The sequence below is a fragment of the Phallusia mammillata genome, chromosome 8 (genome assembly GCF_965637545.1).
Source record: "Phallusia mammillata chromosome 8, kaPhaMamm4.hap1.1, whole genome shotgun sequence".
NCBI lineage: Eukaryota > Metazoa > Chordata > Ascidiacea > Phlebobranchia > Ascidiidae > Phallusia > Phallusia mammillata.
Window position 1 is genome coordinate 18,204,652 of NC_137259.1, and position 14,888 is coordinate 18,219,539.

The 14,888-nt window shown below is 35.9% G+C and overlaps 1 protein-coding gene across 2 annotated transcripts; it reads right to left on the bottom strand.

Moving 5' to 3' along the window:
• Window positions 1-3: 3 nt before the first annotated feature.
• Window positions 4-14,462, bottom strand: LOC145203926 (retinoblastoma-like protein 1). Of its 2 annotated transcripts, none has more exons than XM_080076296.1 (22): window positions 14,239-14,462; window positions 13,801-13,940; window positions 12,991-13,130; window positions 12,328-12,564; window positions 11,793-11,857; window positions 11,339-11,470; window positions 10,491-10,690; window positions 9,982-10,037; window positions 9,744-9,909; window positions 9,244-9,422; window positions 8,847-8,959; window positions 8,426-8,532; window positions 7,964-8,101; window positions 7,152-7,316; window positions 6,185-6,436; window positions 5,897-5,957; window positions 5,322-5,410; window positions 4,662-4,841; window positions 4,057-4,128; window positions 3,423-3,695; window positions 2,886-2,982; window positions 4-2,401 (listed from the first exon to the last, which is right to left on the bottom strand). In XM_080076296.1, exons 1-22 carry the CDS (start codon window positions 14,249-14,251, stop codon window positions 2,184-2,186), a joined length of 3,093 nt encoding a protein of 1,030 aa, XP_079932422.1. In that variant the 5' UTR covers window positions 14,252-14,462; the 3' UTR covers window positions 4-2,183. The 2 variants fall into 2 exon arrangements, with proteins under 2 accessions (XP_079932422.1, XP_079932423.1); XM_080076297.1 differs by having other exon boundaries at window positions 11,793-11,854; window positions 14,239-14,418.
• Between the last annotated feature and the right edge of the window lie 426 nt (window positions 14,463-14,888).

Here is a 14,888-nt window from a genome sequence, read left to right on the forward strand (position 1 = left end):
AAATGCTGTCTTATTACGGAGTTTTATTCCGGAATATAAAATCAACCAAATTAATCACATCGCTACGTTCACGACTAAATGTACACGAAAGTCGAAACAAGGGTAAAATCGGATTTTAAAACCAAACTAAAACGGTAAAAGTGAAATGAAACCAGTCACCATGTCACACAGTGGAGCAAACTTTGCAGAATATTCGACTTGTTTTTAATCCATATTCAGTGGGGCTAGCTTGAATGCCAATGGGTTATTTGAGGTCTTTGGGGCTCATTTAAATCAAACAAAAACGTCTTATAGGCGAAAACAGAGATAAAATGCCAAATTAAAATGTGTCAGAATTTTAGACAAACATAAAATACGTTGTTTTGTAGGGTTGCAAATGTACCCACAATGCCCACTTGACAAATACCCACAATGCCCCAGTTTCACGTATATCGGGATTGGATTAAATCAAATTGGAAACACGTTTGAAGACGTTTAAATCCGGCATGGTTGAAAAGTTGTTGTAAAAACACAAAAATCATAAACACGATTAAAAGCGGCTTTAAAATGACACAATGCCCCAAAAACGCAAAACGTGTGCAAACCAGCTTCACATGTTAAGCCATTTTTCACGACATGATCGTGACACAAAATATGAGATGATGTCGTGAAACTGTTCACATGAGCAAGTTTAAAGTGTGGTAATCTTCGATACAAGCTTCACATGTGACAATAATTCACGGCGTGATCGTGACACAAAATATGAGATGCTGTCGTGAAACTGTTCACATGAGCAAGTTTAAAGTGTGGTAATCTTCGATACAAGCTTCACATGTGACAATAATTCACGACATGATCGTGACACAAAATATGAGATGGTGTCGTGAAACTGTTTACATGAGCAAGTTTGAAGTGTGGTAATCTTCGATACAAGCTTCACATGTGACAATAATTCACGACATGATCGTGACACAAAATATGAGATGGTGTCGTGAAACTGTTTACATGAGCAAGTTTGAAGTGTGGTAATCTTCGATACAAGCTTCACATGTGACAATAATTCATGGCGTGATCGTGACACAAAATATGAGATGATGTCGTGAAACTGTTCACATGAGCAAGTTTGAAGTGTGGTAATCTTCGATACAAGCTTCACATGTGACAATAATTCATGGCGTGATCGTGACACAAAATATGAGATGATGTCGTGAAACTGTTCACATGAGCACGTTTAAAGTGTAGTAATGTTCGATACAAGCTTCACATGTGACAATAATTCACGGCGTGATCGTAACACAAAATATGAGATGATGTCGTGAAACTATTCACATGAGCGAGTCGAAAACACAGGTCAACTTCATTAACGAGCTTCACATAATACAAAAATTTTCACGACATGATCGCGACACGAAATATGAGATGATATGGGGTTAAACATTTCAACACGAAATTTGTATTTATTTTGTGTTTCTATCAACGCAATTGGGCATCGTTAATTGATTCGCGCCAATTTCAATTCCTTTTGATTATGTTGTTTTTATCATACGCTACGCGAGGCAATACAATTGCTAATTTTCAACAAAACTTTTGCAACCAAGTTTACCGACACCTGCTGTCAGATGACAAACTAATGTACAACAACGTGTAAAATGTTCAAAAAGACAAAGTCGTATTTTCTCTATCAGTAGCACAAAGTACAAGTTGAGTACTTAAGTTTGGGGAAGACTTTATAAAACCAAACGGAACATTCGCATTATTTACTCAAATGTGGACGAAAAAAATCGCGCACATAGTTTTAAATTAAGCTGTATACAACTTATAGCAATCCAAAAAGCATAATTTGTAGTATTTTGAAACTGTAAGACAGGAGTTTTAATTTTTGTTTTTTTTTGTTTAACTTTTTCTGATTTTCAAAACTAAATCAGCCCGTAAGTTTGAATATCATACCTTTACCCCCAAAACAACTTACTAATTTCTTTAAAAATGTACTCCAAAGCATCTCAAATTTGTCCATTAAAAGCATTAATTTAACACAAAACCTTTTGCAGATAAAGACAACAAAAAAGTTTGGGTGACAAATACGACCTCTTACTTATGCAAAATTAACGTCTTACGAAAGTAAACTGTTAAAAACATACCAAACCAAACCTACTAAAAACTAAAAAATTCAATGTTTCAATGTTCAAACCAACCAACGAACTATTTTACTGTAATCCGTTCCTCTGTGCTTGGATTAACTGAACTCTTTTCGACACAGGGCGTTTTGCATCCGGTTCACCGTCATCACCAAACGCTAGGTGGCGTTTTCCGTTTATGGACGGACTTCTGTGTTTCTGCATCATGGAGTTGATTTCACGAAGCTGCTTGGCCGGGCTTCGTTGGAAGTTGTACTCAAGGGTGCCGCCGTGCGGTAAATGTGATCCTACATGATTTAAATATGTGGTTAAGATAAATACTGAGTGGATAAAATACTAATGTTCAAATATTATAACCAAAAATGAGAGTACTAGGTCCAGAGCATTGCTGTTTTTTATGTTCGGTGCTCAGCCAAGCAGTTGCACAAACTGACCCGAGCGTTAAATTTGCACATTCATGCTCTGCTAACATTCAAAACTGGTGTTCGTAAGATATCCAAGAACGAAAATGACTGTTTTTAATGTGTTAGATGGGGCCTGTACAGCTGAGTACACCGCTAGTGACGTACGAGACCTTGAAAAGGTTCAAAACTAGCATGGAATTGCTAAGGTTTGTGACGTCACAACGCAGCGAGCATTATCGTGAGAAGCTCGGTGTTCGACCAAACAGAACATTTGTAGTTTTTTTCCCTTGCCTCATAGTGCGGCTACACTAGCGTATATGGCCAATGACTGTTATTAAAACGTGTGCCGGTATCAAATATATCTCACTTGCTCTTAGCGGAGAGATGTAAATATTTCCAGCCACTTTACGTGGAGATTGAATCATCTTTCTTGTCAGAGGCATCGGAGAAATAGGAACCTCAAGCTAAAAACAAAACGAAAGTTTCAAATCGAACATATCACTTGAAAAGTTGACCTGTTAAATGATTAACCAACTGCTGAACAAAAAGGCGTTTGAAAAAATTTGTTGTTAATGGAAAGAAAGTGAGCACGATGCGGTTTTGTGAAAAAAACCTTAACCTGGTCACCAAACATTCCCATGCGGCAAGGCATGGGCTAGAGCAGTGATTGTCAACCGCGGCTCCCAACTACTTAGTTTGCCGCCCTCGCCAGACACAATCTAGCCTGCGGTGGGATTCGAACCCACGACAGGAGTCTTTCCGGGACTTGCCTGCCTTGTATGCTGCACATGTCAGCTTCGTAGTACGCAAAAGTAAAATTTAGTTGGCAATTTGAACATAACACAATAAATAGGCCTTGTGTACGATACAGATAACTTAAATTTGAACATTGTTTATATTTTACCTGGGAAGCATCACCGGACGAACTGAATTGTTTCACAAATTCTCTCATCATCGGAACATAAACTTTGTTGTAAAACTGGATGAGGTCGTCTCGCTCTTCATGCTGCTCATCTTGTGGGTTATCGGACCCCGGGAGTTGGGGTAAAGCTGGAGAGGGCGGATCCGAAGAGGGGGTTGGCACGGGTAATGTGCTGTTTGAACGGATACCCGAGGTTTGGGGGGCAGGTGTGAGAGCAGGGCTGCTTGCTCGGTGGATCAGTACACTCCGATAAACCTGCAAGGATAGAAAGTTTATTTAATGGTTGCTGTTACATTTGACCACGTTTGCTTTAAATCAGTGGTTCTAAAAGTGGCTACCAGTGCTTCCAGTGGTTGTTAGGCATTAGATGAGAGACACTCAAAAAATTGTTGCATTTAATCTAAGGAAATTTGTTTATATACATGTTTTTGACCTATGTAATAATTTGGTAAAAACTTTCCATATTTCTGTTATATATTGACATTTTTCAACCTGAGAGTGCATTAGATTTTTTGAACAATGGTAATTTAAAACTTGAAAAATGTTTATTCTTACGAATATTTTTTTGTTTCACCAAAACTGTACATAATTTTAACGCTCAGATAAAGTTACTCACGTTACTGTTGGCTTGTGGCTGATTTCGGTAACATCTCATTATTTCCTGGAACGACTGGTCGTGCTGAGTAATCTGGCAAACAACAACAAAATATTTTGCTATTCAATGATCCAATGTTTAATTCATCTGAGTATATTTTGCTTGAAGAAAGAAATCATAGTGACACAATTTTACTAAAATAATCATCAAGCTGAAAATGATGCACAACATGAGACATCACGGAAGGCAAAACAGTGGATAGCACAATTGATTGGTGCAGCTAAATGACAGTAAGACGAGAGATGTCATCAACCAAACCATACATTAGTATTACCTATGGATTTTTAAAACCCTTTAACTAGACAGCATATAATGAAGCAGAATGTTATCCATAATTGCAAGAAAAACAGCTCTAAGATGATTTTTAAAATCTATGTTTTACTTTACACAATTTTTGTAGCCCAAATGCAAAACCTAACTGCTTCAAATGAAAGAAAAATACTCCAATCAGTACCAAACATGTTACTGAAATAATTTAAAAAAAATGTTGGTTTGTTTGTTGAAAAAACAAAAGCAGAAATAACGGACTGGTGATAAAAGCTAAAAAATGTCAAAAGTAGACGAACCTTGGCCATGACATATACAGCACACATCAGCAATTGGTCGATGTGTCGATCTCTCATCAGTTCAAAACCTTTCTTGGAAATTGAGTACTCGAAACAAGTCCAAATCTTGCTTCGTAGGTCTGCACTGATCACAAGATTCTCACACAAATGTCGTAGTCTCACACCAGACATATGGTACACCTGAAATACAGTTTGTCTATAAAACTAGGCTCATATAGAAAATGTTCTTTGCCATGTGTGTTAAATACAGCTTATTCCAGTGGCGGATAATCATACTAAACTGGAGCTATTATTACACTTAAATCAGTCAGTTTGTTTTAGTTCTTGCTTCCATTATACAGCAAATTTTATTTCCACTTTAATATAATTTTAATTTGTAAGGCTTACTAATGCAGTTACCCAACAAATTTCTGAACGAATGCCTATGGTCAGAATTTACGATTCTGATGCAATTAAATGGTTTGTGTGATTAACTAGATTACCCTATACTGAAAAAGCTGTCATAAGGTTCAGTAATCTTTTTCGAAGTTTTAGTTTTAGGCAGGTTGCGATTTTTGTAGAAAAAAATCACTTTCACAATTAATAAGCTTGATTTGTATTACAAAATTGTGAATTCACAATCGAAGTTCACTGCCCAAGAGTAGAAAAGTTTGACTTTACCTTTCTGAAGAACAAGGCAAGAGAGCCAGCTTTCTTTGGTTTCGAACTCTCGGGCGTCTTTTTAATTGGAACCAGTGTAATCTTGCCTCCTGTGAAAAAAACATTTGACTTTAATTTTTGATTTTATCCACAGTGAGTTGGCAATGCCTGTGGTCGAGCTGCTTGCCTTGTAGAAAGTCTGTGAGAGTATTTTTATGTGAAATTGATGACTAGAGCAGTTGGTGAAAATGGTGAATACAATTCAGGTAAACCACTAAGTTGGTTGGAGCAATGCTACTAAAGTTTATTAGTCTGGGGAGCAAGAGCCTGAAACAGGATTAGAACTAACAACATAGTGAGCACAAGGGTAATTTTTAAGTGACTGTTTTTAAGCAATGATGAAAATGGAAACAACACCTTTAATGTTCGTCCTAAACCCATTCTGGTATCTTGTAACCAGCAGAACTTGCTGCTTACACAAGTTCAAATACTAGCAAGGATTTTTGATTTAAACTGTAGTGTCATAACTTATTCTTTGTGGAAAGATTTATTAGATTATTGTTTATCCAAGAAAGATAAACTGAACAACAACTTACTGGGAGATCCAGGAGTAAATGTGATTGTCTTTGCAGCGCTGGATGGGCTGGATGGGGCAGCCTGAAATAAATAAATAAATTTTTACAATAAAAAAATCTGCAAAAAATCGACCAATTTGAGTTATTAAGAATCAAGTAAAACTAGTTAAGAAATGCTTTTGCAACAACTGGGTAAAGGTCTAGACTCTAGAGTTATTTTGTTCTCCATAGCCTGTTTTGAAACAATTAAAACTTCTACCAGAAAACCCACATGACAATTTTATTTTATTTCCCAAAAATAGTACATACCTGAGGCAAGCCAGCAGCTATTGGTGAATTCCTATCAGCAGAAAACAATCGCCGCTTAGCTGATCCAGGAGACGGAGAACTGAATCGATCCTGAGCTGAACTGGTTTCGGTTTTCCTCAAGGTCGTTGCCATGTCCCCCTTAGCAACGGCTTTAAGTCTAGGATGAGCTAAAGGAGACGACTGCGATCCGACAGGGTTAGTCGCACCTGCAGGAGTTGCCATCATGCCTTCCATGTGCTGGGAGTGATTGACCTACAAAAGGTGTAAGTTATTTAACATTTCAATTACATATAATACTGTTTCTGAGCACAATATGAAAATTGTTTAAATCATGTCATGAGTTACCAATACTCAGTGTGAGAAATGAAGACAATAGTGGCTAATAATAAGTAGTCATATATCATGAAATTTTTTAAGTATTATACCATGTTTAATCAGTTTCAATTATACATACATTTTTCTGTGCACAAAGAATGAAAAATTCATCATTTTTTAGTCAACAAAACGAAGTATTGAAGAATGGAGATAGTAGTTGTGTACTATGAAGTAGTTTGAACACTCTTAAATACTATCTTTGGTAACAAATATATACTGATTTTAGACTCATCAGAAATAGAAGTTTCCTAATATAAAGACAAGATCGCCAGCCATACACACCAGGACGTAATTTAAAAAATTGTAAAACCATGCTAAACTCAAATGGTTTTGGGAGCAAATACATATAATGTCATGATTTACATCAGGAGTGACAAACTCCAACAACTTTGAGGGCCAAAAACAAACTTTTAAGTAAGTGGAGGGCCGCACTATCGAAACATTTGTTACAGTGTAACATGACAACAACAAAGTTGCATGATTTAAAAGTAAAATATTGATTAATGTCGTTAACTACATTAAAACAATCCTGGTATGCATGATATATACATGGAAGTTTTTTAAAAAACTGTCAAGTTGTAGTAAATCTGACCTCTTCACATTGTGGTCCGGCTCCACCAGACTCATCCAACGCATTCCACAATGGTGAATCAGATTTCCAAGCGAGACTTTCCAGGATTTGCTCCTCGATGTGATTTAAATGTTTCACACACTGGTTGGGAAGGTTTTCTTCAGCTCTCATTACAAGTTCAATCACCTGAATCAAAACATCAACATTTATAAATTAGTTTAAGTAATACTCGAAATTTGAGAGGACTGTCTCAACTGCCAACAGAATCAGTCAGTAAATTAGAAAGTAGGAATATATATTTCGCCTAATAATGGCATCATCAGTTCCTGAAAAACGCAATAGATCAACACCAATATATCAAGAATGTAAAACAAACACAATGTTCTAAGCAACTCAACAACGCGAGTGTCGCCAAACACAAAATCGTTAAAAACCTTGCAAACCCAGCAACGCCTGGAAAACCTAAAGGTAACACCTGTGAAAACCTGACAAGACCTACACCGTGGACAAAGTTTAAGTAATAGTTATAGTGATAAGCAAATTAATTCTGAAAAGACCAAAACAGAATAATGTGGTGTAATCTGGGTAGAAAAATTGCAAAATATATATAATTCAGTATTTTATTTCACTATTAATATTTTCAATGGTTTTAACCTAACTTTTTACGATTTATAACAGCATTTTGTGTTTTATTTTATTTTAACAACAGTTTGTTTCGATAAGGCAGTTTCTGTCATATTTTCTTTCGGCATGTTGTTTTGTTTTGGAAAGAAGCACTGCATGTAAGAATATGCCGGTTCACGTAAATCAAGTTAAAAATTGAATTTGTGTACCTTGTAGAAATAATATGGATTCATATCCATGGCAACCACAATCCATGGAAATATTCTTCGTGATTGGTTGCAATCGAGAACGATCTCGACACAACAAGCAAATAAGAGTGAGTGGAAGTCGTCACGTTTCAGCAAAGCCTGAATAAAAAATGAACAATTGTTATACAACGCACATTAACAGTTAGAACAGTTACAAGATATTCAAGGAGCAATAAAATGCTAAACAACAAAAAGTTTGTGAATTTTATTTTTTGGGACTGAAGTGCATTTTCTTAGCAATAAAGATTGCTCGTGGGTGTATCTAAATAATTTTCTTGTGCTAATAAGCATAACAAGGCTCACATGGGCATACATTAGCCTGCAGCTAAGGACTTGTCACCAGCTGCACTGATGATACCATACATGATAATGGCGTGTACTGTAGGCAACTAACATGTTAACAAGTGTAATTTAGCTACTTACAGTTAGATCTCCTTTTCCACTAAGTCTGACTTTTTCCTGCAGCATCGTTCCTTCCAGCATGTGGTAGTAGAGAGTTCGTGAAGATACGGCTCGAGATTCCGCAATACCTTTACAAAATATCAAAAAGCTTTAGTCACACACCATAATATCTGCACAAGTAGGTACTATTTCTTGCATAATAAATTCAAAAAAATATTAAGAACATTTTTAAGAAGTACAGATGACTCCGTTAAAATGCTAATTCTTTCCTTCTGCACATTGAATGCCAAATTGCAATTTATTAATAGTTCTGGAAATGCTCCGGCTAATTGCATCTTTGGCTTAATCACATAAACAGGCTTGAAATACTAAATGTGTGATTTACAAAAGTTGTGTATAAAATCAAATATATATATGTGATTATTTTCATAGGTTTACTTACTTTCTTGTGAAGCAGGAATATCTCCATAAGGCTTCACATATTCTGCCTTCAAACGCTCACACAAAGTGACAAGCCTGGTTTCAATTTCTTCAGCAGGATTTTCAGAACATTCACTGCAAAGATTGAATCATTATTAACATAAGATAATTTTTTTTTAAATGCCAAAAACAACATTCAGGAGTATATGGAATATATCATGCAGACGTTTCAACAATCTCTGTTGTCATCATCAGTGTATGTGTTGTTTAAACGTCTGCACCAAGATGTATTCTGTATACATCAGTTCTTTGGCAGTTATGTTTATGATTAAATTACTCTTCAAGTCCGTGTATAGTGTCCCTAAACATTTAGGAGAAGAAAAACTGCTAAGGCATATGTAGCAAGAAAATCTAGAAACCTGAAAATAGCCAAGAGTTTTTCTGACGGTTTGTCCTTTTTAGCTCTAAGGATTTTTCTCAATTTCACAGATGATTGTACGGCACTTGAGACAGGAGTGAGCGAACCAGTGTTCGATATTTCACTACGATCCAAATATTCCCGATTGGTGAGTGGTGTCCGAGGCATCGTAGGTTGAGCCTGCAAAAACATTTTGATATGTCATACTCATACAATAGCTTCAGTGATTGATAGGGGTGCTTATAAATTCAAAATTGGGTGACATTATTGGGGCATCTAGGTTTTAGCCTTAATTTCTTTTAGAAAAATAGTTGTTACTATTATTTTCTCGCTTGATTATTGTGTCAGCCTAAAATTAGTTGTCAAAACTAGTGTCCCAATATCAGCAGCACAAAACCTAAATTGCCTAAATAACCAACAAAGTAGCATACAACTAGTTGTCTTTTAGCCCAACCATCTAATTTATCGGCAATTTTGTTTATACTCATATTCGTGACTTACAGATGAAAGATGATCGGCCATTTCTCTTCTGCGCCCCGGAAGACTGGGTGGTGGGGATTTTATGGGAGTTCCTAGTTCTTTATCAACTTCGTCACATAAAAACACTCTTTCGTCAAAATCTCCCTCAGTAAGAACATATTCTTCATACAATCTGCTGATAGCTTTACTGGATAAAACATATTCGGGGTTTAAAATTGTTTGTATGTAAGTGATTAGACTTAAAACAAAAGTTACTTACACATTTGCATCAAAGTGTTGGGGCATCAAAAGGGTTTTCTCTGTCCCAGATAACACCTTAAGTACAAAAAAAAATGATTAAGCTGTTATGAAACAGTTTTCAGGGGCACACCACCAACTAATAGCTGTGAGTGTAAGTTAATATCTCAATGCCAGTTTGAGCCTAAACCAAACTGTAACATTTACTTGGCCTGTCATATAAAAATCATGCATCTTTCTGGTTCAAAAATGTCTTTTAAAACTTGGTAACACACTAAAAAATATTTTATTGAGTGGCCAGATCATACTAAGGTGTAAATATGTATTTGTAACTGCAGGTTGTGCATTTCTGAATAATGCCAATTTAACTTTGCCACAATTTAACTTACTACGATCTATAATTGCCCCAAAAGATGGCTTTCAATACGATTTGCACAATTTGGGGGGTATCTATCCTGACCATTTGTGACAAATAGTACTGAATACTTCAACTTATCATGGGTAATTGCATCAAACTGCTCAAAAATTTACCCCAGAGCTTGGTTCAAGCAGAGACTGGACAAACTTGTTCCATTTGTGGATATTAACAACTTTGGTTTGAAGAAGAAACTGCTCAGTATCTTCCTTCGAAAGTCCGAGCGCTGCTTTCTGTTCTACGAGTAATCCGATAATTTCACAGTCACCAACTTCTGCAGGGTTGAATTCTGGTTTGTCCCACCCTTTGGGCAAACCTGTGGGAAAAATCAAACTTATACATATAATTAAATGTGGGGTAACAAGTTCAGGGTTCCGGCACAATTTTCGTTTATAAATTCCATGACTTTTCCAAAACTTTTTAAGAAAAAAACAAATTTCCATACCCTTAATCGAAAAAATCAAGCAATTCCCATAGTAAAACTACAAAAGAGGCTTTGGTATATGCAGCCAATTTACCATACTTGCAACGAATATACAGACGTACGCAATTTGAAATTCTATCTGGCATTTTCAGGGTAAAACAGGCGCCAAATTCCATACTTTTTCAAGGACTTTTGCAAAAGTTGGCTTTTTTCAAAACTTTTCCAGGCCTTAAAAATACAAAATTAAATTCCATAACCTTTCCAGGTTTTCCATAATCGCGGGAACCCTGCAAGTTACTAATGTTTTATCCACAATTTTTCATTATTGTTGTCATATGCACTGAAAACATGTGAACTATCATGGAATCACCAACAAAAAGTAAAAGTCACATGTTACTCAGCATAAATAAGTGACAATAAACTTGTTCTAATGATAATAATAAAGTTTTAAACCTTAGAAATCTCATTTTTGTCGGATTAAAAGCTGTACAAATAATTTAACAATTACTATTCATTTTCAACGGCACATTTCAAATATACCTGGAAATTCAGGGTTTAGTAGCGATGTTCGGTGTTCACATGTCAGTGCATTAATGTAACACTGGTTGATGACGCTCAGCAACAGTTGGAAGGAACTGACGAGCTCATCACTCATGTCATGATACTGGGTACCTGAGCAAAAGGTAAAAAAACAAATCTGGTTAGCGACAACTCAAATACACCGAGCTTTAACAAAACTTCTGCATGTTTTTCTGAACCATGTGCGCTGAATACAGACAACTTTAATTGCGGATAATCATACAAAACTAAAGCAATCACTAAAATTTAATCAGTCTGTGTTTTTCATTGGGAAATAATAAATGTAAACAAACACGTTGTTCCTGATGAACACAGTTGTTTGTTTGTCTGATCGAGCAGCCATGTAATAATACATGTTTATCATTTCTACAGTGTTTTAAAACCCTTTAATTTGGTAACAACCCAACTTACTTACCTTTGGCATGGATAAAAATCGTCCAACAGAAGTTGAAAATATCGCGTGGGGTGCATGTCGTTCTTCTGAAACAGTTTAGATGTTACACCAGCTTACACATTAGTATGCCATGTTTGTACAGAAATTTTTTATGTTTTTTATATTATATTAACAAAGTGTTTATAAACAGGTGTAACTGATGCAGCCTCATATCACTGATGATGGTATGGGGATTTTAAAAACATTTTCTACATGGTACTCGAACACAGTATCGGTAATCGCTTCAAAACCTGGTATTGTCCCGTCACTACTATTTGGCCCATATTCCATATTTATGAACAGATCCATGTATTTCACAAGTTTTAGTAACAGTAACATATCAGATTGTACGGTAAAAACTATTATCGTCCATTCAACCCTGCTAGTCTTAACTTGGCTTGAAGTTCGGCCAAGGTTGCTCACCCTTGCTATAAATATATATATATATTTCTATATATATGTACACATGTACATGTGCATATGTACACATACATTGTTTTTACATCTTTAAACCAACCTGTGTCTTCTGCTCCTGTGAGGACGGGATGGATTGTTTGAGTTGGATTTGACATTTTGCAAATACTTTGGGTCATCGGGGTCGAGGAACACATAACAAAATATTCCCATGTATTTCTTGAAAACATTTGTAGAAACCTCAAAGCTTCGTCCCAGCGACGTAACATGATCGGCCAACGCCTCATTTTTTCCATTCATTTGCATCCATTTGTCCATTTTCTTCAGAAAGCTAATAAAGCTGGAAAAACAATTTTAATACAAGTTGAAAAAATTATATTATCTTTGTAACGAAAAACGGTTCTCAATCCAGAAGATTGTACCCACAATAAAAAAAGTTGACATGCTTTGTGGTAAATATGGGTAAGCATAAGTTTTGGCATTCTCTTAAGAGACAAAAAATCTAATTAAATCCACAATGACAAGCAAACAACATATTGTTGAAAATGTCAGTGTCACTGACAAGAAACTATTAAAAAATGTCAGTGTCACTGACAAGAATTAGCAACAGTTTCCATGTAAAAAATATGGGGGTATTTTTGCTTGACAAACTGTAATCAAAAAGAGTAAGAGCATCCGCTCACAATTGAATTTTAAACTCATTTTAAAATTGTGTGTTTGGCCTAAATGATAACGACACTTATGACACAGCATGACACAAACTTACCTGAACTTGGCTTCATGGAGTAATTTAGTAAGTGACACACAGTTACTTGACATTGCTTGTCCAGCAACCGATTGGATTGAAGGAAGATTACGACGACAAGCAGCGTAAAGAGAACACACCAACCAGTGAAGGGAATCACCCTGAAACATAAACAGCTAAGGTAAACATACAAACATACTGGTATCAGTCATGAAGTGTTCATGCAGACCAGCGATCATGACATACTTATTTATAAATCACAACCTTCCAGGGCCATTGGAGGCGTTTTTGTTGTATGCATTTTATCTAAGTTTTTAGGCAACAACAGCATCTAAAAAGAAGCATCAGTAAAGGCATAACAAAAAGTAATAAAACAACAGGGACTTTGCAAAATAAATCAACAATAAAAACAGAAAGGCAAATCAATCTTCAGTTGGTTAGCATGAGACACAGGAAAAAATTTTGGTGCAACAAGAAATGCAAGGAAAATGCAAACCCATGGTAGTAAATATAAACACTTAACACAGACTATTCCAAGTGTGCAGAATATGGCAGTTCCTGATGAGATCTCGGGCGTGCAGGACTAACTTGTCCCACTTGCGCACATGCACAACCCATAAGTTCGCGTGCTACACCAATTTCAGCACACAAAAAGCAAGTAAAAGAGAACCAATTAAATGCCATTACTGCAAATTTTCTGTGTGCAAACCCAAGAAATTGGCATCCAAAATATGTTTTTCAAAACAAAATTGTGCATGCAGCTGAGACATTCAGCAGACTGGGATCATTCTGGGCTTTATTGTTAGAAAATATATCTCATAACCATTCTACCTCTAAGGTGTAGTGATTTCTTGTTTCCTCATACCATTCCCATGCCAATTCCATGGTTGGTTTGTCCATGTTTACAGTGAGACATAATTCGTGAAATCGTTTCAGCACTTCATCGCTTTCATCATCACCATTTACCATTTCTTAAAGTAAACAGGGTTTTAAACATTATTGGGGATAGATGCTTTTTTAATTTTTTCATACAATTATTCATTCACGTTTTTGTGTTTTCAAAAATCAGTAATTTTGAAGCAGCTTTATTTGGATTTTATCTGTAGTACTGTTTTTTATACAAGTCTACAGGTTTTTACAACGAAACTTTGCAGTAAAGACACAAGCAAACTAAAATTAAATATGGGATGAACCGATGAAACAAAAGTATTTTAAAAAGCAATTATCGAACGTTTTTACCCAAAAAAGTTTAAGCAAAAAACTTTTTACCTGATTGCGACATCGTTAATCCGTGAATTGAAGCCGATAACTTGATATTTTTGCTTGTTGTTTTTGCATAAAACGCACGTTGCGCTTTTACAGTTGTTTCAGTTACTTCAGCATTTTCCCTCCAACCTCGTCGGGGTGAACAATCAGCTGATCGATTTGGCGCGAAACACTGATCACGTGACGCCCAACATGTAAGGGCTATTGCTCAATAAAAGAAATAATAAACAACCTTTTCTAATATCGTTCGCTATGATAAAAATATTTTAAAGTTCTGTCTTAAACAATTTGGTAAAAGTTTGTTAAATGGTGATTTCTATTGCGAGACAAACGATGGGTAAAGAATTTTTTGACGTCAAACAGCGATTTGCTTTGAAACCAAATTTCTCCCGCCAGTGGGCAGCAATGAGTCGGTAACTACGTCATAAGATTGAAGCTTCCTGTCGATGGCAACTAGACAATTGAATACATTTAGAATTTAAATGGCGAGAAATGCATCTTACTGGACGTGCAGGTGTTTGCATGTAGTTTTGTAGAAAGCTTAAACCACAAACTGATAGTTAGATACGAAACAGCTAAGGTTTTTGGAGACAATCTTTATTGGTTTTGCTGTTAAAATTGTTCGTTGCAAAAAACACGAACGACCTTTTTAC

Coding starts and splice junctions, on each gene's coding strand:
- LOC145203926 (XM_080076296.1), bottom strand. Junction 11,471..11,792: donor GATTTTTATCCATGCCAAAG/GTAAGTAAGTTG, acceptor CCTTTTGCTCAG/GTACCCAGTATCATGACATG. Junction 10,691..11,338: donor ACTAAACCCTGAATTTCCAG/GTATATTTGAAA, acceptor TTTTTCCCACAG/GTTTGCCCAAAGGGTGGGAC.